This window comes from Capra hircus, chromosome 5, assembly GCF_001704415.2.
Source record: "Capra hircus breed San Clemente chromosome 5, ASM170441v1, whole genome shotgun sequence".
Taxonomy (NCBI): domain Eukaryota; kingdom Metazoa; phylum Chordata; class Mammalia; order Artiodactyla; family Bovidae; genus Capra; species Capra hircus.
This window is the reverse complement of record NC_030812.1, coordinates 87,301,943-87,328,022: the sequence shown is the minus strand read 5'-3', so window position 1 is coordinate 87,328,022 and position 26,080 is coordinate 87,301,943. Positions and strand designations below refer to the sequence as shown.

The 26,080-nt window shown below is 37.3% G+C and overlaps 2 protein-coding genes across 5 annotated transcripts in view; one reads left to right on the top strand and one right to left on the bottom strand.

Moving 5' to 3' along the window:
- Positions 1–25,753, top strand: PYROXD1 (pyridine nucleotide-disulphide oxidoreductase domain 1). Of its 4 annotated transcripts, XM_013964180.2 has the most exons (13): positions 23–182; positions 3,079–3,159; positions 5,513–5,619; positions 7,682–7,801; positions 10,280–10,408; positions 13,803–13,876; positions 16,928–17,088; positions 18,197–18,297; positions 19,574–19,709; positions 20,579–20,691; positions 21,507–21,629; positions 23,562–23,699; positions 24,866–25,257. In XM_013964180.2, exons 4-13 carry the CDS (start codon positions 7,730–7,732, stop codon positions 25,112–25,114), a joined length of 1,296 nt encoding a protein of 431 aa, XP_013819634.2. In that variant the 5' UTR covers positions 23–182; positions 3,079–3,159; positions 5,513–5,619; positions 7,682–7,729; the 3' UTR covers positions 25,115–25,257. The 4 variants fall into 4 exon arrangements, with proteins under 4 accessions (XP_005680848.2, XP_017903901.1, XP_013819634.2 ...); XM_005680791.3 differs by lacking the exon at positions 5,513–5,619 and having other exon boundaries at positions 1–182; positions 24,866–25,753; XM_013964181.2 differs by lacking the exons at positions 23–182; positions 5,513–5,619 and adding an exon at positions 223–618.
- The window catches only part of RECQL (RecQ like helicase), a 35,752-nt gene continuing 34,866 nt past the window's right edge, over positions 25,195–26,080 (bottom strand). The window contains exon 15 of the mRNA XM_005680793.3: positions 25,195–25,957. Coding sequence (XP_005680850.2) covers positions 25,805–25,957 — 153 coding nt within the window. The 3' untranslated portion in view covers positions 25,195–25,804. The remainder of the gene's footprint in view (positions 25,958–26,080) is intronic.

Sequence of the window (26,080 nt, the reverse complement as noted above, 5' to 3'; positions counted from 1 at the left end):
TCAGGAGCATGCGCCGAAAGTGGGCGTCCTGAGCCGGTCCCTTTCCGGGAGGGCAAACATTTCCGGCTTCCCATTGTAGTTCTCAAACCACTAAGAGCATGGAGGGTCCGTGCTCGCCCCCGACGCCGGGGAAGTTCGTGGTGGTCGGCGGTGGCATCGCGGGTGTTACCTGTGCGGAGCAGGTAAGGCGGGCGCGCAAGCGATTTCCTCTCTCCGAGACCCTGGAGGCGCTGGCGCTCGAGGCTCCCTCCTGCCCCATTTCCCTAGTGTTTCTTCCAGGTTGCTTTCACTGTTTCCCTTTTCCCTACCCACCACTTCCGTTTCCTAGGTATTAGAGACTCTGTCTTGGCTCTCAGAGGATGTCCTTAGTACCCGGCAGGCTTCGGCTCCGGTGCAGGGACGAGGAATGGCGAGCAAGTCATTAGGGGAAACCCAAAGCCGACTGAACCTGGCTGTGGTCCTGGTGATGCCAGAGCAGATGCGAGGAGAAGTGGGATGGGTTACGACTAGGAAGTACTTGGCCAGAAAATTCCCCCTTCTTAATGACGTGATTGAATCCAGCTTCTTCATAGGTGTCCACGTCCTCAGTGCATCGTAACCAGATTATAAAGTCCTTACGTAAGTTTTGTATACTTTGGACTCCCAAGATAGAAGAGATGTCATCTCCAGTAATATCTTGTAAAACAGCCGACAAGGGCTTAAGTGAAGCGAGGTGATGCTTTTTTGATTTATAGTACACAATCAGACTACATACACACGTATGGAATTTTTACATGTATTTTACATGAATACATGTATTCCAAAAGGGTCTAGGTTATTGTGTTGGTAAAAAGTAAATATAAGCAATCGTTGAAGTCATGAGAAATTAAGTTTTTTTCCTTAACTTTTAGCCTTTGGATGTGTGTGAAAGTGAAGTCGTTCAGTCGTGTCCGACTCTTTGCGACCCCGTGGACTGTAGCCCACCAGGCTCCTCTGTCCATGGGATTCTCCAGGCAAGAATACTGGAGTGGGTTGCCATTTCCTTTTCCAGAGGAATCTTCCCGACCCAGGGATCGAACCCAGGTCTCCCGCATTTCAGGCAGACGCTTTAACCTCTGAGCCACCAGGGATGTGTGTAGATTTCATTTATTCATCAAGTAAACACCTATAATCCAGATACTGTACTAAGGACTGATTAGACTGGTACTAACAGAACACGGTGCCTCCTTTTTGGAGACTCAAAGCCTAGTGAGTAATGTAAATAAATAAGTAAATCATTTCATCAGTGTGTTCACTACCTTAGGGGTGCCTGTGGAGTTAGTAAGGAGTGAATTAGGGAAGAAGTGTCCTTTCTCACAGGAGATAGCCCTTTGTCTTAGTACAGTCATATCTCATTTTATTGCCCTTTGATTTATTGTACTTCACATAAATAACTTGTTTACAAATTTAAGGTCTTCAGCAGACCTGTGGAGCAAGCCTTATTGGCACCCTTTTCCAACAGCATTTGCTCATTCGTGTCTCTCTGTCTTATTTTGGTAACTACCACAAAATTTCAAACTTCTAAATTATTACTCTATTTTTTATGGTAATCTTTGATCAGTGATTTTTGATGTTACTGTTGCAAAAAAGATTGCAAAAAGATTAACACTCACTGAAGGCTCAGCCGATGGTTAGCATTTTTATCAATTAAGTGTTTTTTAATTAAGGCATGTACATTTTTTACAACACTTTCAGAACACATTTTTATGCACACTTAGTACTGACAACAGTGTGTAGTATAAGCATAGCTTTTATATGCACTAGGAAACCAAAATTCTCATGTGATTCACTTTATTGCTGTCTTCACTTCATTGCGGTGGTCAGGAACCAAGCCCGCAGTATCCATTATGCCTGTATAGAGGAATGAGTAAGAGTTTACCAGGTAGACAAGAAAAAACAGATATTCCAAGGGGAGGTAGCAATGTAATCTCAGGTGAAAAAGCATAGAACCATCTGGAAGCAGCAAAACTTAAAGTATATGGTGCTTGGGGAAGGTGACCAGAAATGAAGCCAGGAAGACTGGCAGGAACTTGATCATAAAGGATCTTTTAAGTCATGCTAAGAATTTAACAAAAACTTACAAGTAGTCAAATGATTGTGACCAGTGGAGTAACATGATCAAATGAAAAATTTTGAAAGATTATTAATTACAGTGTGTTTGGAGCAGAGGAAGCTGGTCAATATGAGACTGGAAGGCCAACTTGGAGGGGATATTAGTAGTATGATAATAGAAACAGAAAGTGAGGAAATAAATTACAGAATATACATAGGAAAGGAGAGATTGATAATGTCAGACATTATAAAAAATTTAAGTAAGGTGGTACAAAAAAGAATAATGGATGTGTAGGTGAATGAACATGCTCAGTTGGTGGTGTTTTTTTTTTTTTAAGGTTTTTACAATAACATTTATTTCTTAAAAGTTAATGTGCATAACAGGAAACCAAAAAGCACAAGCGAAAAACAAAGTCTTTCCTAATCACAAGCAGAGACAGATCAAGATAGATGGAGTTACAGAGCTGCAGGGGTTAAGAAAATCCTTTCAGGAAGTTTAAAGTGAGCAAGAAAGAGTTTGTAGCTAAGGAAGATGATGAAACATTGGCAGATTAAACCTCTGGATTTGATAAGACTCTCAGAGTCTATACTGGTTGGGCACTTGGAAGAGTAGGCATGCCAAAGCACTTGGGACAGTTGCTGAAGTTTTAAGTGTTTTATTGGAAGCTTGCTGTGATTTTATTCTGCTTAAGACAAATGAAGTTATTTTGCAATGAAGAGAAGTCGGTTTAACTGTTAATTAGGAAGGTAGTTCCTTCTCATCCTTTTCATGGTAACTGTTAGAGTGTAGTATAAATGTATGTTTCATTTTAATCAATATCGGAGTTGAACGCTTCTCACCACTACTCCATAAATATAGCCAAGAACCAGGATAATGGAGACCTTTAAAGGGAGAACAGTGAGTTTTTAGTTTCCTAAGTTAATAACATTAAAATTGCATTATCTGTCTCACCTCTCTATGTACTAATACTTATTTATCATAATTTTCCTTTCCTTTTTTTTAATAAGCTGGCAATTAATTTTCCATCAGAAGATATTCTCCTGATAACAGCTTCTCCTGTTATTAAAGCAGTTACAAATTTCAAGCAGGTAAGAACCATTATATAACTTTCTTGGTGTTAATTTTCAAAAACTGCAATAACTCACATAGCAGTTAGTGTAACTGTAGTATTTTAATTGTGTAACAAATGCACTTTTGGTACTCATTTTCAAATCATAGCTCAAAGTTTAGAGTTGTTCACATGAAATACCAAAAGCACTTGGAATGTATTAAATTTCTGGTTGTCTCTCTTCTTTTCCTCCCCACTCAGAAGTATGTTTCAGAAAGTTTCTCTTTTGAGGAAGGATGTTATGCACATCTACATATGAATGCAAATACACATGTATATCTTTATTATAAGTGTGTGTGTATGTACAGGTCAGAAGAACACTACCTCTGAGTCGAGTTCACACTTGCAGATAATTAATGCTTCAGATGTGTAGTAAGCATCTTAGAACACTTTGTAGTTCCATGAATTTATTTTACACATAACATTATAATAGCAGTCTAAAGAGCATTTGGGTCATAGTATCATGGAAAAGGAGACTCCAAACATTTTTGATCTTGTACCTCACCTGTTAAAAACTTTGGCACTCATATCTTAATATTATATTTATAAACTACATACATGTACTGCAGTGCTATAGTTCTGAATATTATAGGGCCTATGCAAAAAATAAATGTATAAAAGGTGAAAAACATAAATCTTTTCTTCCCATACTACAATGAAGACTACTCACTTAGTCTTTGATTCAGTACAAGTTTTCCCTTATAACACTCTGATGATGGAATATATTTTTTTTTCCTTTTGGCATTTTGTTTAGATTTAATCTTGAAATAAAAGTTAAAGATTTGATCTTAGGGAGAAAAAGCAATCTACCCATCTCCCACAAACACACTTTTCCAATCTTGAAGCGTGTTTTCTAAAAGTGTCAGGGAAGGGATCAGTATACAGTTAACCTACTCGATTTTCATACATAAATCCCTAAGATTTACATAAACTCCTAAGACCAAGGGTAATTTAGTGCCATATGTTGCACTTTATAACCTGCCTACAGAAAGGTAAGATATCTTGGTACTTAGGTATAGCCAAAAGAACTATGTGTGGGATTGGGAGAACCAGAGAACAGATTAAACAGGCTTTTAATTTCTAAAAGAAAAAAGCATAAATTCAATTATAGGCTGTGAGTACATTCTTAGAGAGAGATGTATATCTGAGTCTTCCAAGTACAAGTGTTGTACAATAGAAAGAGAAAACTTGGGTTCTAGGCCCAGCGATTATTTACTCGCTGTGTAGCTTTGACAACTCTCTGTACCTGAGTTACATCACTAGGGTAATATCTTCCTTGCTTACTCAACAGGGTTGTGAGCTTCAGATGTACTAATATATGTGAAAGTGCATTGAAATAGCAAATGTCCTTTTTTTTTTAGTGTATAGAAGTCAGAAATTGCATTCCTTTTATCATTTCTTGAATATTTAGATTACCATTATGCTAGGCATCCAGGATATGGAAGTTAAAAGTATAGACCATACATCAAAAAGTCACTAATGGTTATCGGTGTGGTTAGGGGAAAGAGTGGTAAAGAGGGACTTTGACAGTTATTCTATATTATGTATTATTTATTTGTTTAGTGTTAAGAAGAACACATATTCATGACTTGTATAATTTTTAAAGGAGAAGAGGAATTCATAGTAATTCACATTTCTGGAGTACTTATTATGCCATACTTCTAAATGTTTAAGTGTAGTAACGTATCTAATTCTTAACCCTGTGAACTAGGTTGTTAGCCCCACATTACAGATGAGATAAATGTGTCACAGTGAGGTTCGGTTGGTTTCCAAGTATATTGGCAGGTTTGAATCCAGACACTTTGACTGTAGAGCCCGCATGGTCAGTTTCTCAGAATGATTATTTTCTACTGGGGTAACAAATATGCAAGAAAAGTTATCATACAATTTGATCATTATCCTGATAGAGGCAAAAAATTAGGTCATATACCAATATATTTCTATTTATACATACTGAACTTTGTGAAAGAGCGCCAAAGCCTACCTTTGGAAGTTAAGGAAGGCTTTACGTAGGAAATTGCATTGAAATGAGATTTAAAGAATAAGAAGGTTTTACTGTGTTTGCAAGAGATCAAGTAGAGTTTCAATTCAGAGTAGTCAGATCCTATGGAATGCTCAGGTAAGATGATGGTTGGAAAGTGGTTAGTTCTAGTATAGATCATTGGTGACTTTCAAAGAATTTATGCAGTTTTGAGAAATTAATGGGAAGTAATTCTAAAGTGACAGCATGAACTTTTCTCTATTGAAAATTGTCTATGAAGGTAGAAAAGATTTAGAATGGCACAACAAAAGGACATGAGGTCTAGCATTAAGCTGAATTTTATTCTTTTAAGGTGGGAACTGCTTGAGCATGTTCACCTGTTGAGATTAAGAAACCAGTGGGGAAGCCTGAAGATGAAGGAAAGCAGGGAATATATAACAAGGAAGGAGTCCTGAGGAGGTGAGAGGTGATGGGATCTGGAGCACAGAGCAGTGGACTGACATTGAAATAGTGGGAGTGGGTCAAGGAAAGTGGACATGAGCAGAGAAACATCTAGATAGTGGGAAAGTAGTCAGAGTTCTTTGTGGTCTCTGTGTGTAAGGTGATTTGCTGAGAATAAAGGATAGAATAAGTTCGGGGAACATTCGAATGATGAGAGTTTGAAAAAGTCACTGAGGGACTGAAGTATGTTACTAAGATGTTATTGCACTTTTCACTGTATTTGCACTGATGGTATAAAAGTAGTGGTAGCTACTTACCCTGGTAGCCATTGTATTCTTGACTGCCACACAGTTAGTGGGAAAAATAAAATAAAAGCCATTTTTTAAAAAATGTTACTTTTATTAAATCTTGACTCTTGAGTGTGCATATTTTTAATATTCTATGACATGTACACATAAAGCATTTCTGCATATGAAGAGTACAACATTTTCTCAAGGAAAAGCAGTTATATACTTGCTGAGTTGCAAGATGAACTAGCTACTATTTTCATGAAACATCACTTTTACTTGACAGAACAACTGACACCACTGTGGCCATTCATGTTTGGAAAATGAATGAAGTGAGCCTGTCACTTCAAGAAACCAACCAATGATATTTGTTGCCAATATGACAAAATTAGGGCTTTCAGGCAAAATTTAGATTTTTGGAAAACTCATTCTTCACTGTGAGCCTTATAGTACTTAGCCTTTTCTCATGAGATTGGTAACAATAATGAAAGTGATTTTAAAAAAATATTTATTGATATGAAATGTATCAATATTTGGAAGATCTCTGTAATTTTGAGAACCAGTATTATCTGATGTGTGCAATTACAAGATAGACTTGTAACTATCAAAGTGCAAGATAGACTAATGGATTTCACAGTCCCAATATGAAAAGTTCTTGATACAGTTTCAAATTCTCCTTTCATCTAATCTTTAAGAAACCATCACTTGTTGAGTTTCAGTGTAACATCAAGAAGAATGTACAGTAATCTGAAAGGGCTACAAATCTGTGTGAGGCTAACTCTCTTCATGTACTTCAACCAAAACAATGGTGCAATGGTTTAAATGTAGAAGCGGTTTGAATGCCGAAGCAGATACCCAGCTAAATTCTACTAAACCAGACATGAAAGAGATTTGCAAAAATGTAAAACAGGGCTGCTTTCTCAGTTTGTTTTTTAAAAAAAATAGTTATTTTTCATTAGAAGTGTATCACTTTTAACATGTATTGGATTTGCTATTGTTACTTTTAATTAAGAAATGTTTAAAATTTTTCTCCATTTCAATGTCTAATGCAACAGATACTGCTAGGTCTAACTGAAAAACACAAAAGCTCATTGGGGTCCTCAATTGGTAAGCCTATAAAGAGGTCTTGAGACTAAAAGGTTTGAGAACTGTTATAGCCAAGCAGCAGGATTTCCAGGCAGCTTTTGAGGGCAAATACTAGTCTATAACGTGTGTAGGTCTTCTGTAGCAGACTGGGTTTACAACTAGAGAATGGACGTAATTTGGTCTGTGGTTGGAAGTTTTCAGGGTAATTAATGGTTAAGGATAAGAGAGCAAGAAAGTAAAGGATTTGGAGAAAAGATGAAATGATCCATAGTGGGGTCCTAGTGGGATAGGACAGAAGATGAGTCCAAGAGGAGGCTGACAATTTTGAAGAACAGGAAAGAAGGGTCCAAAGGTTAGCTCACAGTAACGTTAGCTAGTAAATAGAAAGAGAAAGCTGCAAGGATAAAGAAATAGAGAAGCTGTTTGATTAAACTGTGCAGAAGTAAGTAGTGTTAGCCTTCATTTTACAGGCCAGGAGACTAAGGCTCAGTGACTTCCTGACTTGCCCATGAGTGGCAGGACTAGTATTTGTGTTTAGGTCTAAAGATATGGAGTCTAGCCTTCTTTCTACTGTGTATATTGCAGCTGGCCGACTTTCCTGTTTTATGAATGGGAAATAAATAGTGTATAAAAAAGAAATGAAAGTATTTTATTATTTAAAATTCTTAAAAATTTACGTATGCATTTTTATCTTTTGTCTCATATAGGTTTCTAAAGTATTAGAAGAATTTGATGTTGAAGAACAACCAAGTACCATGTTAGAAAATCGCTTTCCCAACATTAAGGTTATAGAATCTGGAGTAAAGCAACTAAAGAGCAAACAGCATGTATGAGGACTTTTTCTTAATGACATTTGCTGTCGTTGAATCTTAGCGAGAGGTCTCACCTGCCTTCCTTTTACCCCACCTGTTGCACTACCACCCAAGTCCCTGGCATGTGAATTTTAGTGACGTTCATTCCCGTATTAGAAAAATGTACCCTTTTTGTGAGTTTCTTAGGGATGTATCATTAGTTTAGGTTAGCATTTTAGATTTTACATTTTAAACAAGCATTAACATTTGTATAGTGTTCACTGTATTCTGGGCACTGCATTAAGTGTGGGGTACAGGAGCAGTAATAGCAGAAACCTGCTCCCAGCAACTCTCAGTGTCATAGGGAGTACAGACATGCATATGTTTAATGTTAAAATATTATCAAAGCTCTGGTATTAGGTGTTTAGGAAGACCTCACAGAGTGAGTAATACTGAGCTGTGTTTTAAAAAGGTAGGTGAAGTAACAGTTCTCCACGTGGGAAAGGGCATTCCTGGAAGTGGAGACTGCATGTTGAGAGACCCAGAGAGAGGAGAAGGGGCGTGTGGAGAGAGAGCCTGTCAAAGGGGTTGGGGTATGGATAAGGAAAGGATATTGGCCAGCTAGGCCAGAGAAGTGAGTAAATAAGATTGTGAGGAACTTTTTATGTCATGCTAATAAACTGAGTTCATTTTATCATCAGTGGATAAATAGTAAAGAGATTCTAAGTGGAAGAAGGGTTGATAAAATATTCTTCTAGGAAGATCTATCTGACAGCAGTGTCAAAGATGAACCAGAGTAGAACAAGTAGCCAGTAACCAAATTAGAAGGTGGTTATAACAGTCCACAATGATGTAAGGCCCAAGCTAAGGCAGTCTCAAGAAAGGCACCTTCTCAGTCTCAGATGTCAGGGAGTCTCCGTGTCATACGATACACAGTATCTTCACATGGACTTTAGGCACGAAGATGGGAAGCAGGGTTTGTAGTTGTTTCTCTGAAGCAGCTCAGGTTTGAGTTCTCCCTTAGGGAGAAAGCGTTATGTGTCATGTTTGAAACAAATAACTTGACAGGAAAAAATAAAAGTAAGAAAAAGGACTGAGTTTCATGAGAAAAATTTTTACAAATCTGAATCCAACCACCACAGTAATTTCCTAATATTTGTAATGGTAACACTTGTTGCATAAAGCACCCATGTCAGTGAATCTGCACACTGAAGTAGGCTCAGAAGTATACAAATGAATTGTGAGGGAGCTTACATATTACGGCACTTGAATGAGTCAGAGTGCCAAATGTTTCATTTGAGAAGTGTCCTGTATAATATACATGTCTGCCTTCTGTGATCCATCCTTCATATTCTTCAGTGAGTTAGAAATGATGTGTTTACCTTTTTGTCTCCAAAAATTTAACAGTAGTCAATGAAGAGGTTTCGTGTTTGTTTTTATAGTACCTAGGTGCAAATAATTTTTTAAATTTGGTCAGTGCCTATAACTTCTATTAAAATCATAACCAGGTTATCTAAAGGAAGACTTGTATAGCATTTCTGTATTATTATATTCTGTTGGTTTATTGGTTTTATGTTATATTTGTTATATAGCTGAAGAGTTAAAATGTGTAACATATTTCAGTGGGTATGTACTTCGCTATTTGCCACATTTTATAAATCAAGCACAAGATACAAAGATTAACTCCTAAAACCATTCCGGCAAAGTCTGACATCTCTCACAGTAGCACATGCTTATGTCTGTCTGCTTTCTAAATGCTACTTTTACATGGATACCCATTCAGTATTAAGAAACAAAAACCATGAATCTCTGATATGTATTTTTAGACTCATCTAAATTTACCAATTAAAAATTAATATAAATTAAAGCCAGTACATGCTAGGATTTAAGGTTAACATGTTTTTCACTTACAGAAAAATATAAAAGAGCATGATGTTTGCTGGTAATGAGATTGTAATTTGTACTTAAGAGTATAAACACTATTTTTCAGCACTTCTGAATTTTTAGATTCAGAAGCTATCGTTACGTCTTCTACCAGTAACTATTCCTCTGCACCCATAACAGATATTATTAAGGTCTGATATGATTATAATCATGAATCTACTTATAATGATTCCCTTGGAGATTAGAGTGTTTATCAAGGAAATGTTCATCAGAATGCTCAAGTTAAAAATTTCTAAATGTTTAGTCTTTAAGGCCCACATACCTTTCCAGACATGAATTTCTCAAAGTTTTATCCAAAATTCTGTGGTAATGTACCTTTTTTTTCCCCATGAGAAAAGGACTAGTTTTCATCAGATTTCTTAGATGGTTCATGGTTCCAAAGGGATTGGGAATCACTGGCTTAGAGAACACATTCTTGTGCTTAGTTAGCTCTGTCATTGCTGTAGCAAAGTATTGAGTGCTGCCAAGAGGCAACCTTCATATATTTTTTGCTTTTGCCTTCTTGAATGTTTCAAAATTGTACTCATGTATAAATGTTTCCCCTCTATTCATTGCTGTACGGTTTTACAGTGCATTTTAACTGAAGATGGCAATCAGTATATTTATAAGAAGCTGTGTCTGTGTGCTGGAGCAAAACCAAAATTGATATGTGAAGGAAATCCTTATGTGTTAGGAATCCGTGATACAGACAGTGCACAGGTAACATCTGGGTCATGGGAAAGAAACATGAAGACTTCTTAGATGTTTTCTGCATTTGAATCAAAGTGCTATACTTAAAATGTTAATTTCTAAACTGTAGCAGCGGAAGAAAGTCTTCATGACTCATAAACCAAAAAGTACTAATGTTCTAGTGCTGCCAATTTGAATTTAGTTTTAGTTGATAATTTAGGGCTTCTCTTTGGCTCAGATGGTAAAGAATCTGCCTTCAATACTGGAGACCTGGGTTCAATCCCTGGGTCAGGAAGATCTCCTGGAGAAGAGAATGGTTACCCACTCCAGTATTCTTGCCTGGAGAATTCCATGGATAGAGAAGCCCAGCGGACTGCAATCCATGGGACTGCAGAGAGTCACACACTGAGCAACTAACACTTAGTTAATAATTTATCTTGTTTTTTATTCATGTCCTTTCTCTTTATGTGTTATCTCAGGTATAATGTCTATGCTGAAGGTTACAACTTACATTCAGTTCAGCGCAGTCCCTCAGTCATGTCTGACCCTTTGCGACCCCTTGGACTGCAGCATGCCAGGCTTCCCTGTCCATCACCAGCTCCCAGAGCTTACTCAAACTCATGTCCATTGAGTCGGTGATGCCATCCAACCATCTCATCCTCTGTCATTCCCTTCTCCTCTTGCCTTCAATCTTTCCTAGCATCAGGGTCTTTTCCAGGTTGTCAGTTCTTCACATCAGGTAACCAAAGTATTGGAGTTTCAGCTTCAGCATCAGTCCTTCCAGTGAATATTCAGGATTGATTTCCTTTAGGATTGATTGGTTGGATCTCTTTGTAGTGCAAAAGACTCTCAAGAGTCTTCTCCAACACCACAGTTCAAAAGCATCAATTCTTTGGCACTCAGCTTTTCTTATAGTCCAACTCTCACATTCATACATGACTACTGGAAAAACCATAGCTTTGACTAGACGGACCTTTATTGGAAAAGTAATGTCTCTGCTTTTTAATATACTGTCTAAGTTGGTCATAGCTTTTCTTCTAAGGAGCAATCATCTTTTAATTTCATGGCTGCAATCTCCATCTGCAGTGATTTTGGAGCCCAAAAAAATAGTCTCTCACTGTTTCCATTGTTTCCCCATATATTTCCCATGAAGTGATGGGACCAGATGCCCTGATCTTAGTTTTCTGAATGTTGAGCTTTCAGCCAACTTTTTCACTCTCCTCTTTCACTTTCATCAAGGAGCTCTTTAGTTCTTCTTTGCTTTCTGCCGTAAGATGACACGCTTTCTGTTGTCATCTGCATATCTGAGGTTATTGATATTTCTCCCCGCAGTCTTAATTCCAGCTTGTGCTTCATCCAGCCTGGCATTTTGCATGGTGTACTCTGCATATAAGGTAAATAAGCAGGGTGACAGTATACAGCCTTGACATATTCCTTTCCTGATTTGGAACCGATCTGTTGTTCCATGTACAGTTCTAACTGTTGCTGCTTAACCTGCATATGGATTTTTCAGGAGACAAACCACACCTATTCTACTCTCATTGGGAATATGTGATTTGCAAACTAAATGATGTAATGATCTTTTTCTCAAAAGGCAAAGCATGTCCAAAACTTACTTCTTAGCAAATAAATTAATATTCAGAAGATCTTTGTGATACAGAATCCTAGAACTGAAAAAGATATATGGTTTGTTCTGCTCAAGAACAGTGATAAACTATCCCAGAAAGGTGAAATTCTACCTTCAGAACTTTTTGCAACTTCTTTTGGTAATTTATTTCAGAATTCATTGATCCTTATTGCCAAGAACATCTTCTTGATTCCAGTCACAATACTCCTGTCTTACCTCAAGCTTACTGTTGTTCTGTCCTGTGAGGTAGTAATTTTATATTTACATAATAAGATTTCACAGCATATTAAAAAGCAGAGACATTACTTTACCAGCAAAGGTCTATCTAGTCAAAGCTATGGTTTTTCCAGTGGTCATGTATGGATGTGAGAGTTGGACTATAAAGAAAGCTGAGCACTGAAGAATTGATGGTTTTAAATTGTGGTGTTGTGGAAAACTCTTGAGAGTCCCTTGCACTGCAAGGAGATCCAACCAGTCAACCTTAAAGGAAATCAGTCCTGAATATTCATTGGAAGGACTGATGCTGAAGCTGAAACTCCAATACTTTGGCCACCTGATGTGAAGAACTGACTCATTGGAAAAGACCCTGATGCTGGGGAAGATTGAAGGCAGGAGGAGAAGGAGACGACAGAGGATGAGATGGTTGGATGGCATCACCAACACTATGGACATGAATTTGGGTAAACTCCAGGAATTGGTGATAGACAGGGAGGCCTGGCGTGCTGCAGTCCATGGGGTCACAGAGTTAGACACGACTGAGCGACTGAACTGAATAAGATTGCATCATCTGTAAAATCGATAGCAATTTGAGCATATTCCTAAATAGGAATTTTAGAGAATACTAGAAGAACTGGATTTTGTTCTTGTGAACATTTGAGGTTCATATTATGAAGGATTGAGTTCATAACTATGTTACAGTGACATCCTCTGTGTACATGAACTTATCAGTCCTCATGAAAATCCTGTGGCAGTCATTACTCCCACTCCACAGAGAGGAAACTGAGATGGGAGGACTAAGTAGAGCTAACAGCTTTAGCTGTACAGCTGTCATCCTGAAGCAATGGGACTTTTCTCTACTTCAGAAAGTACCATAAGAATGATTTCTGGTCACTTTTTCTCCAAGCTCATTGTGATCTTTTTTTGGTGGGGAATGGGAAGTGGAGGCATCAATTCGCTGTTTTACAATGGTGATAACATTTTAAAAACAAACACTAGATATTATTATGTGCCTGCTACTCCTAAAAACTTTATCTGCATCATCTTACTTAATGCTTAAAAAACTTGGAGGTATAGTCACTTGTTACTTTGATTTATAGTTGGGAGGACCTGAGGTGCAGAGAGGTTAAGCAGCTTGCCCAAGGCCACCCAGTTAGTAAACTGCTGGAGCCAGGGACTCTACAGTCTGTGCTCTGAACCACCGTGCCGCTGTGCTTATTTCTGTATGTTCTGAGTGACTGCAGGGAAAGTGTCGACTGAAGGACTAGAAGGACAGGAAGAATCCTGAATCCAGGATGTAGCTCAGTGTCATGTTGGTAAATTGACTTGGTCCAGTAGTTGGGAATGTAGTAAGCTGAAGACAGAGCCTCATGCTGCATTTGAGTGTAATGACATAAAAGGCAAAGAAAGCTAGAAGCAGCGTTGCTATAAAGGCAATCTGGGGTGAAACATAGAGACAACATTTATTACATTAATCGGGAGGGTACGTCCTGGCAGAGAGGGAAAGAGATTATCAGTAAAGCCTCTTGCTTTAGGCATTGCCCATACTACAAAACAGTTGTCGTTTTCTTTTTGATACAGGAATTTCAGAAGCAGCTTACTAAAGCTAAGAGAATAATGATCATAGGGAATGGTGGTATCGCACTTGAATTAGTGTAAGTACATGTTTTTTAATATTATGTAAGGATTGCTCTGTGATTCATGTAATTATTGGTAGACCAGAAAATATCTTGTTGTCCTGAAAAAATCAAAGATAAGGATAATTGTTTTTCATACATTTTCAAGGAGAAAATCCACTTCTTTTTTTTTTTTAGCTTTTATGAAATAATTCATAGTGGAGAAGGTAAATTTATGAAACATAAAGAGTTCAGGAAAGCTTTTGGTCTCACTGACGACTAGTTAGATTTGACCCATGCATGTGTTCTTGTAAGTATTTACTATATTGAAAAACAATTTAAATACGTACACCTTTAGAGAGTCCTGCCTGTAGTCCCCGTAACTATTTATTGCTTATATCCCATCCTGCTTCTCCCATTTACGTTACCCACCTGGCCATGAAACCCAAAGTGTTTGTGAGTTTCTGTTTCAAGATACGTGGTATTCCCACATAACGGGAGTAACTTGGTTTCTGGAAGTTTGGGGAATGTGAACACCTTAATATGAAATACTGTCATCTTAATATGGTGTCTACAGTTTGGAAACCATTGAGGAGTATCCTGCTGTAGTCTCCAGAGCATTGATGCACATTCTTTGATTTTATCTTTCCACAGATGGCAGACATGGACTAGTCTAGATATTTTTCGGGCCAGAAAGTTGGGTCTGGCTACAAAGAGGACAAATTTATATCCAAATAAGGAATCTGCTGAAACCCTGTCTTTGCTCCCTTTCATTTGTTCCAGCCCTGAGACTAGGTTTTTGCCTCTCTTTAGAGGACAGTGAATCTCAGTGAAAGCCTATAAGAGTTCTTGGATTGCCTGAGTATGAGCACTAGCAGTCATTAATTATGAAATTTGTGGCATTGTATGGAAAAATGCAAAGAAAAAACTAGAGTCAAGACCAAATGGGCCGGAAGAGGGAGGCATAGATTTATTGTAAGAGGAGCTTCAAATCCTTACATACACATGACAGATTTTTCTCCATCAGTTATCACCAAAAGTGGAACTTAATACTGTTATTAACATTGAAAAGCTTGCTCACATTCAAAAAGTTTCCAAGTCTCACAATATTTAATCTTCTTCTTTATTTAGGTTGTAGTTTGAAGACCATATACTTGGATAAAATTGATAATTTTATATTCAGTAAACTCTGATTGTTTAAGTGCCTATGTAGTGCTATTCTCTCGGTTTAGATTAACTGAATGATTAGGCTTTTTGGTCTTAATGAAAAATGACATATGCAGACTCTGATGCTAATCCTGATTTCTTCAGTATGCCTTCATTTCAGCTATTATCTGTTTCCAAATGTAGGTTAATCCTTTCTTTTTCAAGCAGACATAGTTTTTCATAATTTCACAAAATGTAATACTTCATTGTTCTCTAGGTTTTTTTAAGTGGTTTTAAAAATTAAAGCAGAATTTCCCCAAAGTGTGATGATACTTTCTTGCTTATGCATCTTTCTGAGGACATTGTTCATAGGATAAGAGGATTAGAGGGCATCCTGTGAAGTACAGCACTTCCAGGAGTTATTTCTGGTGGTTATTTATAACTATGGCCCACTGATCAAGCATCAGTATTTTAAGCGATACTGCTATGTGTTACGTTCCTACATTATTTTAAAATACCAAAAAAAAAACCATTGTGTATTAAATTGGAATATAAAAGTTATGTGTATTCTGCTTTCTGTTTATCAGCAATATTATATGATCTGAGCAGCATGAGATATAGAATGTTCTCCAGATAATCTGAAATTTAGGAACTATTAAGTACTCTACTGGCATAAGAGAGGAGGAGAAATAAAGGCCCACTGGAGAAGGCAAAGGGCTCCTTTACCGTACACCAAAAGGCATGAACATCAGGTGACCTGGAGTCAGATGCACTAAACATTCTTTCTTCTGTTATCAGCTTATCTGTCAGTTAGCCTTGAAAAAAAATCGTATAACCTAACTATATTATGTCACGCTGAGAAATAAAGGTGATTAACACTTTTTACCATAAATGGATGTTAAAAACCAGTGACATTAACACACTGATTACCATTGCAGTTTCAAATAAAATCCAGTATAGTTAGGATGACCATACATCCTGTTTATTCAGGATTGTCCCCATTCATTTGTACCAAAACACGTATTAAGAGCAGATAAATTATAGTGAACTCCAGGGACTTTGTAGAGTAACTGTTAAGAAAACCACACTCTCAGTGTCCAAACCTAGAGATAAAACTGCTAAAGCCCAGAAGCTCTTGCTGCCTCATGAACATTAATGGAAGGTGGTTTCTATATACCTTGGGCATTCCTGTTTTCCTCTAAGATCCTTCATTTTTCTGTGACCTGGGTCTTTCTTTGGCTAGATGTCTTGGAAATTTCTTAGATGAAAGGAATTCATTGCAGGGTAATCATTTCCTGTACAACAAAGTTAAGATTTTCATTGTAACTCTCATTCTTTCTTTTTTCTCTGTCCTTCCATAATGTGCTTTGACTACATAATAAAATATTTGTTCGAAAAGAAGTCAACTGAATATTGTAGCTATGTCATCCATCCTTCCATTACTGATTACACTGTAACTAGATAAACCAGGCATTGCTCACTCTTGGGAACCCTGGGGGACATTCATATAATAACTGTGTTTAGAAATTGAACCCTTTTAGGTGATATTCATTAAAAATTTTATCTGCTATTCAGGGCATATGTGTGCATGCTTTGTCGCTAAGTCGTGTCCAACTCTTTGTGACCGCATGGATTATAGCCCGCCAGGCTCCTCTGGCTATGGGATTCTCTAGGCAAGAATACTGAATTGCCATTTCCTCCTCCAGGGATTCAGTGTATATATTTGTCATGTATATATTCTCTAAATAAACTTTAAATTTCCCTTATTATTCTACTTTAACTCTTATTACCCTGAAACGGTGTTATATTCTGTTTAATAGTCATTCTCAGTTTGCCTTAAAATATTTTCTTTACTCTTGCCCTAAGAGGTAGTAGTTATTTATCATACAAAGATTTCTTCTTACACTTTGAAATTGGTCTAAGTAACTTTCATATTCCTTTTAGGTATGAAATTGAAGGCTGTGAAGTAATTTGGGTCATTAAAGATAAAGCAATTGGGAATACTTTCTTCGATGCAGGAGCAGCTGAATTCTTGACTTCAAAGCTCATTGATGAAAAACCAGAGGCTAAAATTGCACAGAAAAGAACCAGATATACAACTGAAGGTAAGTATGGCATCTAGCTCATTCATTCACAGATGAGACTTTACTTTTTAATCATATAGAAAAAGGCTATGAGAAAATTTAGCAAAATATTTTGATAGGACTATAGATAATACTTATTTATGTAACTTTTAAGATTATACACACACATATATATATATATATATGTAGGATATATTTTTTAGGAAAAGTATGTGTAACTAAAACTGCAAATTTAAAGTGAATTAAATAAACCAGAAGAATTGATGCTTTTGAACTGTGGTGTTGGAGAAGATTCTTGAGAGTCCCTTGGACTGCAAGGATATCCAACCAGTACATTCTGAAGGAGATCAGCCCTGGGATTTCTTTGGAAGGAATGATGCTAAAGCTGAAACTCCAGTACTTTGGCCACCTCATGTGAAGAGTTGACTCATTGGAAAAGACTCTGATGCTGGGAGGGATTGGGGGCAGGAGGAGAAGGGGACGACAGAGGATGAGATGGCTGGATGGCATCACTGACTCGATGGACATGAGTCTGAGTGAACTCCGGGAGTTGGTGATGGACACAGAGGCCTGGCGTGCTGTGATGCATGGGGTCGCAAAGAGTCGGACATGACTGAGCAACTGAACTGAACTGAAATAAACCAGCCCATCTACATCTGTGCAGGCAGATGCTACAGTTCGACAACACCTAAGTTTATAAAATGCAGTGAGTTTAAAAACAGATACAGTTTTTTAGTTTAAAAGAACTTTTTTTTTTTTCCTTAAACTTTGGCTTATAAAATTGAACAAGAATTTTGCAAGTTTGGGTCACACTAAAAATTGACAAAATTTTCAAAATTTAATGTCTGATTTTCTTACTCTTTATATTAACCAGTGATTATAACATCCATGAAGCACTCTATATATATAGTGTTTATACACAACACTCAATTGAAAGATTATCCATTTTGTAGCTGTATATCACAAAATATTAAAGTAATGAATAAAATAATATAGATAAGTTTAGTCCCTCTGTATGAATGTGTATATGAGAATTACTACATTACCTAAAAACTTCTGAACACAAACATAATTCTCTGCCTGACAGTTTTTGTATCCTTTGGATTTTGAACTGAGTTTGTCTCCTCAGGATGGAAAAAGGAAGTGCAAGCCAGAGCTAATGCTGGTAACATAGGCAGTGCCTTGGGACCAGACTGGCATGAAGGGCTGGATCTTAAAGGAACGAAAGAGGTATGTTTTCATATATTGTTTAAACATAATCTAAATTCAGTTTTAAATTCTCGAATTGTTTGTTAAAGACTGGTTATTAAGCCTGTAGTCAAAGAATTGGCCAAGTCATTTTCCTTAAAATCCATGGTGTTAAGAATGGACTTGGGGCCAGTTGGCTTTATAGATAGACCTCCATACAGTCTTTAGTAAACACACCTGTCCTATTTTAAATTAATCTTTTCTCAAAGGTCTCTTTGGATGCAGTCTATTCTAAAGATTATTAGATAGATTCTAAATAAATTATACATTTAATATCCTAATTGCATAAGCAGATGAATTGTTCTTCCTCATTTTATTTGTTTTAGTTATTTGTGGTTAAAAGACTATGTATGATATTTAAATATTGTAAGAAATACATATACAGTCTTTATTACTATATATGATTTCTTTTCAGCCTTTATTAGGTTGGAGTGGGCCTGGCTTCACAGTATATCAAATTTGTGTATATCAAATTTTGTGATGGAAATCACACAAAATCATTTATTCCTGCACCTTCAGGTCCTATAATTAGTGGTATTTTTAACTTGCAACTTCAGTTTAGTTCAGTGAATATTTGTTGAGTATCTCCTGCCTAAGTGGCACTTTACTAAGGTTCTGGAATATAACAATCAGGATATGTCAACTTACTTTTTAGTCCATAAGAGTTATAATTTAAAAATATATACAGGGCTTCCCTGTGGCTCAGCGGTAAAGAATCTGCCTGCCAATGCAGGAGACACTGGTTCGATCCCTTATCCAGGAAGATTCCACATGCCGTGAAGCAACTAAGCCTGTGCTCTCAAGCCCAGGAGCCTCAACTACTGAGCCCACGTGCCCTGCAGCCCGTGCTCCACACACGAGAAGCCTCTAATGAGAAGCCTGTGCACTGCGACTAGAGCAGCCCCCTCGCGCTGCAACTAGAGAAAAGCCTGTGCAGCAACGAAGACCCAGCACAGCCGAAAATAAATAAATAAAACCATGTATACATGTAATTATTGATGAGGCTTCTATCAGAAAGTATGCCCTTAGTGCTGCCTGCCAATTCAACTCTTGATCTCTAAATACTAAATGAGTTTCTGTTCACTCTTTTCAGACACAAAATTAAGAGGCATGTTTGGGAGCATTAAATGTGTTTTCACTTATAAGAATTTTTTTTTTTTTTTAGTTTCTCTAAGTATATTATAAATTTTTTCTTCATCATCAATAACCCATCCTTCTTTCTGGAAATATTATGGTGACCAATACTTCTTTATTTTAGTTTTCTCATAAAATTCACATTGAAACCATGTGTGAAGTAAAGAAAATTTACCTTCAGGAAGAATTTAGAATTTCTGAGAAAAAGTCCTTGACTTTTCCAAGAGACCATCATGATCAGTCAGTTACTACTGACAAAGGTAAGTGATGAAATACGAAAAAATAATCACTTATTTAAAAAGACAATTTTGCTTTATTGTTATATTTAAAAACTCTATACTTCCATATAAAATTTAAATGTGAAAAGATAAAACCGTAATAATGTAAATCATTTCATTTTCAGTACTTAACTCTTTGTAATTTCTAATAAATTAAATTTTATAGAGCTTAACATTTTATGCAGGGCTCACTGTTTGACCATCATACCCCTGTGAATGAATTAAGAGCTATCTTGTAGATCAAGACAAAAAATAAAAACTAAAAAGCTGATGCTCTTAGAGTTGAAGTGACATCCTCAAAATCAGACAGATTGAAATCTATAAGTTGAAACTAAGGTACAGATCTCCTGAAATTCCTATTCTACATTCCCATGAGAACTACTCTATGAAATATATCTAAACTTCCTGTATGAGACATCCCATCGCTCTGAATTCTTTGAATTTTTTCATAGGGAAAGGGATTGTCTGAATGTCACCAATAAGGGAAAACTTTGAAAAATGAGTAACCTACTTGGACTAAACTCTTGATGGGAGTATAATTTATTAATAAAGATTTTTAAAGAAATAACTTATAAAGTGATTATCAATTTACTTTGTTAGAATTTGTCTAAATTTGAAGGAAAAATGTTTAGAATGCCTGCCATGGTTTTGTGATTATACCCAAAATAAGAAGATGGAATTGGTCATATTAAAATTGTTTTAGCAAATGTACCTTGTAAATATTCTTGAGTTATTGTTTTAAAGTCAAATCTTGCCTCGTTCAATTTTTCTTTGTTCTAGTCGTCATATTCACATAATGTTACAGGCTGTTGGTGGTGATTACATTTGAGAACAAATTTTTTTTTTTTAAGAGATATGGCCTATATATGTGGAATTGACCAATGAAAAGATATATGGCTGCGATTTCATTGTCAGTGCTACAGGAGTTACACCAAATATAGAACCATTTCTCGGTGGCAACAATGTAAGGTGAAAATTTTTGTCTCACTGTGAACATTGCTAAAGTATTAATTATTTGTGAAGATCTCTAATTTTCTAGCATGAACATTGTTCATCTGAAGCATGGCACAGAACTGTAATTTAAGATGGCTGGAAACAATTTAATTTATATTCATGTCTTCATGTTCAGTATTTTTTTACTTTCAAATCCTTAAGCAGTTAACATCCCAGCATTATTTAAGGTGACATAATGCACGCTTTATTTATCTAAATGTTGGTAAGAGACTGATGTGTATGCTAAGTCACTTTAGTCCTGTCCAACTCTTTGCGACCCCGTGGACTGTAGGCTGACAGGCTTCTCTGTCCCTCTGATTCTCCAGGCAGGAATACTGGAGTGGGTTCTCCTACGTCTCCTGCATTGGCAGGCGGGTTCTTTGCCATTAGCGCCCCCTTGGAAGTGGGCCTCAGAGACTGATACTTCCTGTGAATTCTTAAAGAGTGATTCTTTTAGAGAAACCAGCGTGTGTTTTTTGCTTTTTAGCATTTGAAGCTTGTAGTAACTGAGGAATATTTTTGTAACTATGAGTGGGTGGTCATATGTTTATTGGCAGTTTTTGATGTTCTAAGAATTTGAAGTTCCAAGAATGCTATGGGTTCATCTTTAGTAGGAATTTGACTGACTGGAAATTCAGATTAGTTGTCTAAACTTGGCAGCTATTTCACTTTCCTCACGAAAAGTCAGCATATCAACATGTAGAAATTTGACTTGTTCTTTTACTTCAGAACGAAAGTCGTGTATGCTTTTCCTTTCCCCACATGCTTATGAGGAACATTGTTTAGTTTGATGTAGGCGAAGACGGTGGACTGAAGGTGGATGACCACATGCACACATCCCTCCCTGACATCTACGCCGCGGGTGATATTTGCACGGCCTCCTGGCATCCCAGCCCTGTCTGGCAGCAGGTAAGCCGGCGAAACCTGATCACAGGTGTTTATCAGAGAGTCCATCTGAAAATAAAGGAGCTGCCACAAGTAAATGCACCTTTATGGTTTTCCAGTTTTTCTGCTTTAAGTGGGAAGCTATCAGAGGTTTTGGGGGGCTTTTTTTGGTCACAAAAACAACAAAACACTAGAGTTTTTCCGTTTTGGTAAGGTATTATGTAGTGATGGAATAGACTGGGATGTCTTAATTTTAAAAAGAATTATGACTGTTACTTTGTTTTTCATGATGCTTACCAGCAGTGTCCTGTAGAACTTTCTGTGATGACAGATACATTCTGTACTTTTGCAGTGTCCAGTCAGGTAGCCACTAGCCACCTGTCTACTAAGCACTTGAAAGGTGGCTGTGACTGAGGAACTGAATTCTAATTTTACTTGTAATTAATTTAAATAGCTATGTAACTAGTGGCTACGATTTAGGACAGCACAGCTTTAGATTAAAAAAATAGCACACTGAGATTATAAACCATACATTGTTTCTGATGGTCTGTTCCCTGTGGGAATTACTAAAAGAATGTTCCCATGGTAAGCAGCCTTCCTCAGCCTAACAACCCCTTCCACCTGGATCTAGACTTCCCCCTGCTGTCACAGTGTTGCCTGCCTCGTAATGGTGGGGCAGAAGTCCTAGAGGAAGATGCTCAAGACAGTGGCCAGAGGTGGCGTTGTTTTAGGAGGAGGAGAGTCAAAGGTAGATGTTACAGATGAAAGAACCAGTCAACACACTTATCTTGGTGATACTCCAATAAAAAACAAAAACCACTTAACTTGATGAAAGCCCAGTTCCACTGGTAGGGCTGTTATTCATTCAGATTAACTGGAGTGTGAAGTAGTAGAGGAACTAGATGTATTTTAAGAATCAGCTTTATTATTTTTACATACATCAGAGATAGCATCAGCAAGAGGGTGATGTCAGCCATATTTCTAAAATGCTTCAAACTAGCTTGCTTTCAGTTTTCTCAACAATGACATCCTATGTCGTTTTTATGGCATATCTGTCGCAAACTCAATTAGGAATTGGAGTTGCTGTTTTTGTTGTTAACATTTCAGCCCACTAAGGGTTAAAGCCAGGCTTCCCTGGTAGCTCAGCTGATCAGGAATCTGCCTGCCATGCAGGAGATCCCAGTTCAATTCCTGGGTCTGGAAGATACCTGGAGAAGGGATAGGCTACCCACTCCAGTATTCTTGCCTGGAGAATCCCCATGGACAGAAGAGCCTGGCGGGCTACAGTCCATGGCATCGAAGAGAGTCAGACACGACTTAAGTGACTAAGCACAGCACAGCAAAAGGGCTGAAGTCAGGGAATAGGTAAGTTACATCCTTCATGTGCCTCATACTCTAGTACAGGAAAGAAATGTCCGGAAATAAACTGGTGTTTCTTACTTTGAGTGACTCTAATAAACTCATCTCGTAATTTGCATAAGCAGTAATTGTTTCACATAGTCCAAGACACAAACTGAAGGAACTTGGAGGCTAAAATGCATTAGGAACAGTGCAGCAGAACAGTATCGCAGGCCACTTCTGTTGGCCATTCTCCAGTTGTTACTGTGCTCTGCAGGCTGCCTTCTTCACCAGACCTAACCTTGTTTAGAGAGGAGACTGAATTTTAAAAAAACAACTATCACTTCTTTCAGAAATTCTTAAAGCTCATATCCATGATTATGGTTATTATTTTTTGCACACAAAAAGACATTAGTTGTCACACATGAGGTATAAGAATTATCAAATACCAGAAGCAGTTGGTTAGTGTGACAGTGATCCAGTCAGTTACCTAACAAGCTAGGTGTAACTGTTCTCAGGGACTGTCATGCACTTTAAGGAACTGTACTAGGTTAAGGTGGTAATGTTTTTCAAATAATGATAATGAAAAATTAAATTGCATGACCTTCTTTATTTCAGATGAGGCTGTGGACCCAGGCTAGACAGATGGGATGGTATGCAGCAAAGTGCATGGCCGCAGCTAGTGTAGGAGAGTCCATTGACATGGATTTCAGCTTTGAACTTTTCGCTCATGTAACAAAATTTTTTAACTATAAGGTAAGATAGATAGACAAATATTAACAGTACCTTTCCTGCTTGTTAGTCTTATAACTAATTACAGTCATTTAATTTTCTCACATGAATAAGAGCTTAATCTGGTTTTAATCACTGTACAAAAAGTGACAGATTTCCTCATTTCTTACAAACCCATAACTGGTATTATTGCTGGAGGCTTCCCCAGTGGCTCAGAAGGTAAAGAATCTGCCTACAGGGCAGGAGACCTGTGTTCCATCCCTGGGTTGGGAAGATCCCCTGGAGAAGGGAATGGCAACCCACTCCAGTATTCTTGCCTGAAGAATCCCATGGACAGAGGAGCCTGGCAAGCCTACATACAGTTCACAGCGTCAGGCTTCCCTGGTGGCTCATACAGTAAAGAATCCACCTGCAATGCAGGACACCTGGGTTCAATCCCTGGGTTGGGAAGATCCCCTGGAGGAGGGCATGGCAACCCACTCCAGTATTCTTGCCTGGAGAACCCATGGAGACAGGAGCCTGGTGGGCTACAATCCACAGGGTTGCAAAGAGTCGGATACGACTGAAGCAACTAAGCATGGTCCCCCGTCATCTGATAGTCAGACCTACCTTCTCACTGAACTCGTGTAGTTCAGGGGGGAAAAAAAATCTCTTCCAGATTTGTTCCTTGATGGTACATTTCTGAGTTTTATTTGAAATTCAGTCCTCCTTTGTGAAGGGAACTAACAGCTATTCATACTCAAGAATGAGCAGGTACTACCCCCTACGTATTATTTAACCCTCTTTACCTCACTCAGGGGCAGGTTTTTTCCTCCTCATTTACTGACAAGGAGAAACATACACATACAAATATATACATAAATTTCAGAGAGATTCAGCAATTTGCCCATGAAAGATCTAACTTGGTTTCTTATTCTGCCTTTAAATCATGACTCCAGGCTGATGTAGTCCACGTCCCACATGTTTGTATATTCACTAGGTATTCTTAATGTTCATGTACGTTGCATGGTAGTGTCATCTGTAGAGTAAACGCATACTGTACAAATGTTTTCTTTGGTTCCTTCTAAATGGCACTTTCAACAGTTAGAATTTTGTGATTAGATTTCCCACTCTAGGAAAACACAAAATAACTGTATTTTGTTTCTTCTTAAGTACTCACTAAAATAACACTTTTATATTTCTCTATATAGGTTGTATTACTGGGAAAATACAATGCACAGGGCTTGGGTTCAAACCATGAACTACTGCTGAGGTGTACCAAAGGGCAGGAGTACATCAAGGCCGTCCTGCAGAACGGGCGAATGATGGGCGCTGTCTTAATTGGTGAAACTGACTTAGAAGAAACATTTGAAAATTTAATTTTAAACCAGATGAATCTTTCAGCATATGGAGAAGATCTGCTGGATCCAAATATTGATATAGAAGATTATTTTGACTAAAAAGGGCATTTCAAGAGCTACATCACGTTCCAAATAAGATTTTAAAAGTCAGAGGATTACACAGATTTATGATGACCAGCTGAAGTTAAAATAATTGTATAGGTTTTTTTTTTTTTTTAACGCAAAACTGACCACTAATTATGTAAAGATAAGTCTGAAGTATTCATTTCTGTGTTTTCAACTCAGAGACAGTCATTTGTGATTTAGCTTTGAGACAGATTAGCTTGTTACCTACTTAACCAACAGTGTGGTGTCCGCTTAACATACCAGAGCCATTCTTTGACCGTGAAATGTCAAAGGCAGGCTATGGTTTCAAGACGCTTACCGTTGTAGCCTTTGTAAGCCAGTTGTGTGAAAAGAAAAATACAGCTAGTTGTGACAAGGCATACAGAACTTAACAAAGTTACATGAACTTAATCTCTTACGTATTTTACATTTAAAGGGTTTTACAATAAAGTTAATTTATTTTTCCTGTTTTATACTGTAAATTTATGCAATTCATGATCTCAAGACATCAGAATGTCTCAAATTCTCAAGTTTTCAATACTTCAGAGATAAATTCTGAAAATGTAGCTCCATATGTATAAAATATTAATGAAATTGTCTTCAAATTAAACTTCTGATTAACTACAAAACTAATAGTGTATCCATGCATAAGTTATTTTCTTGGAAAATTTAGAAACACTTATCTCATGCATTATCAATTTTTCTTTTCTTAGCCCCTGTATTCTTACAATCCGGTTGCTGAAGCATGTTTGCAGATCTCTTCAGGAAGTTACTTGGAGTTTTTTCTTTCCTCTTTTTATCAGTTCCTTCAGAATGACAAGTTTGAGGTGATTCAGTCTGCAAAACAACAGGACAAACACTGGTTAAAATTCAGCTATTTCATTTTCTCCGGAGATTAATATCGAGTCCTTCTATATTAATCAGCTCTTTTAAGTGTCCACTGGTCTTGTTTTCATTTTC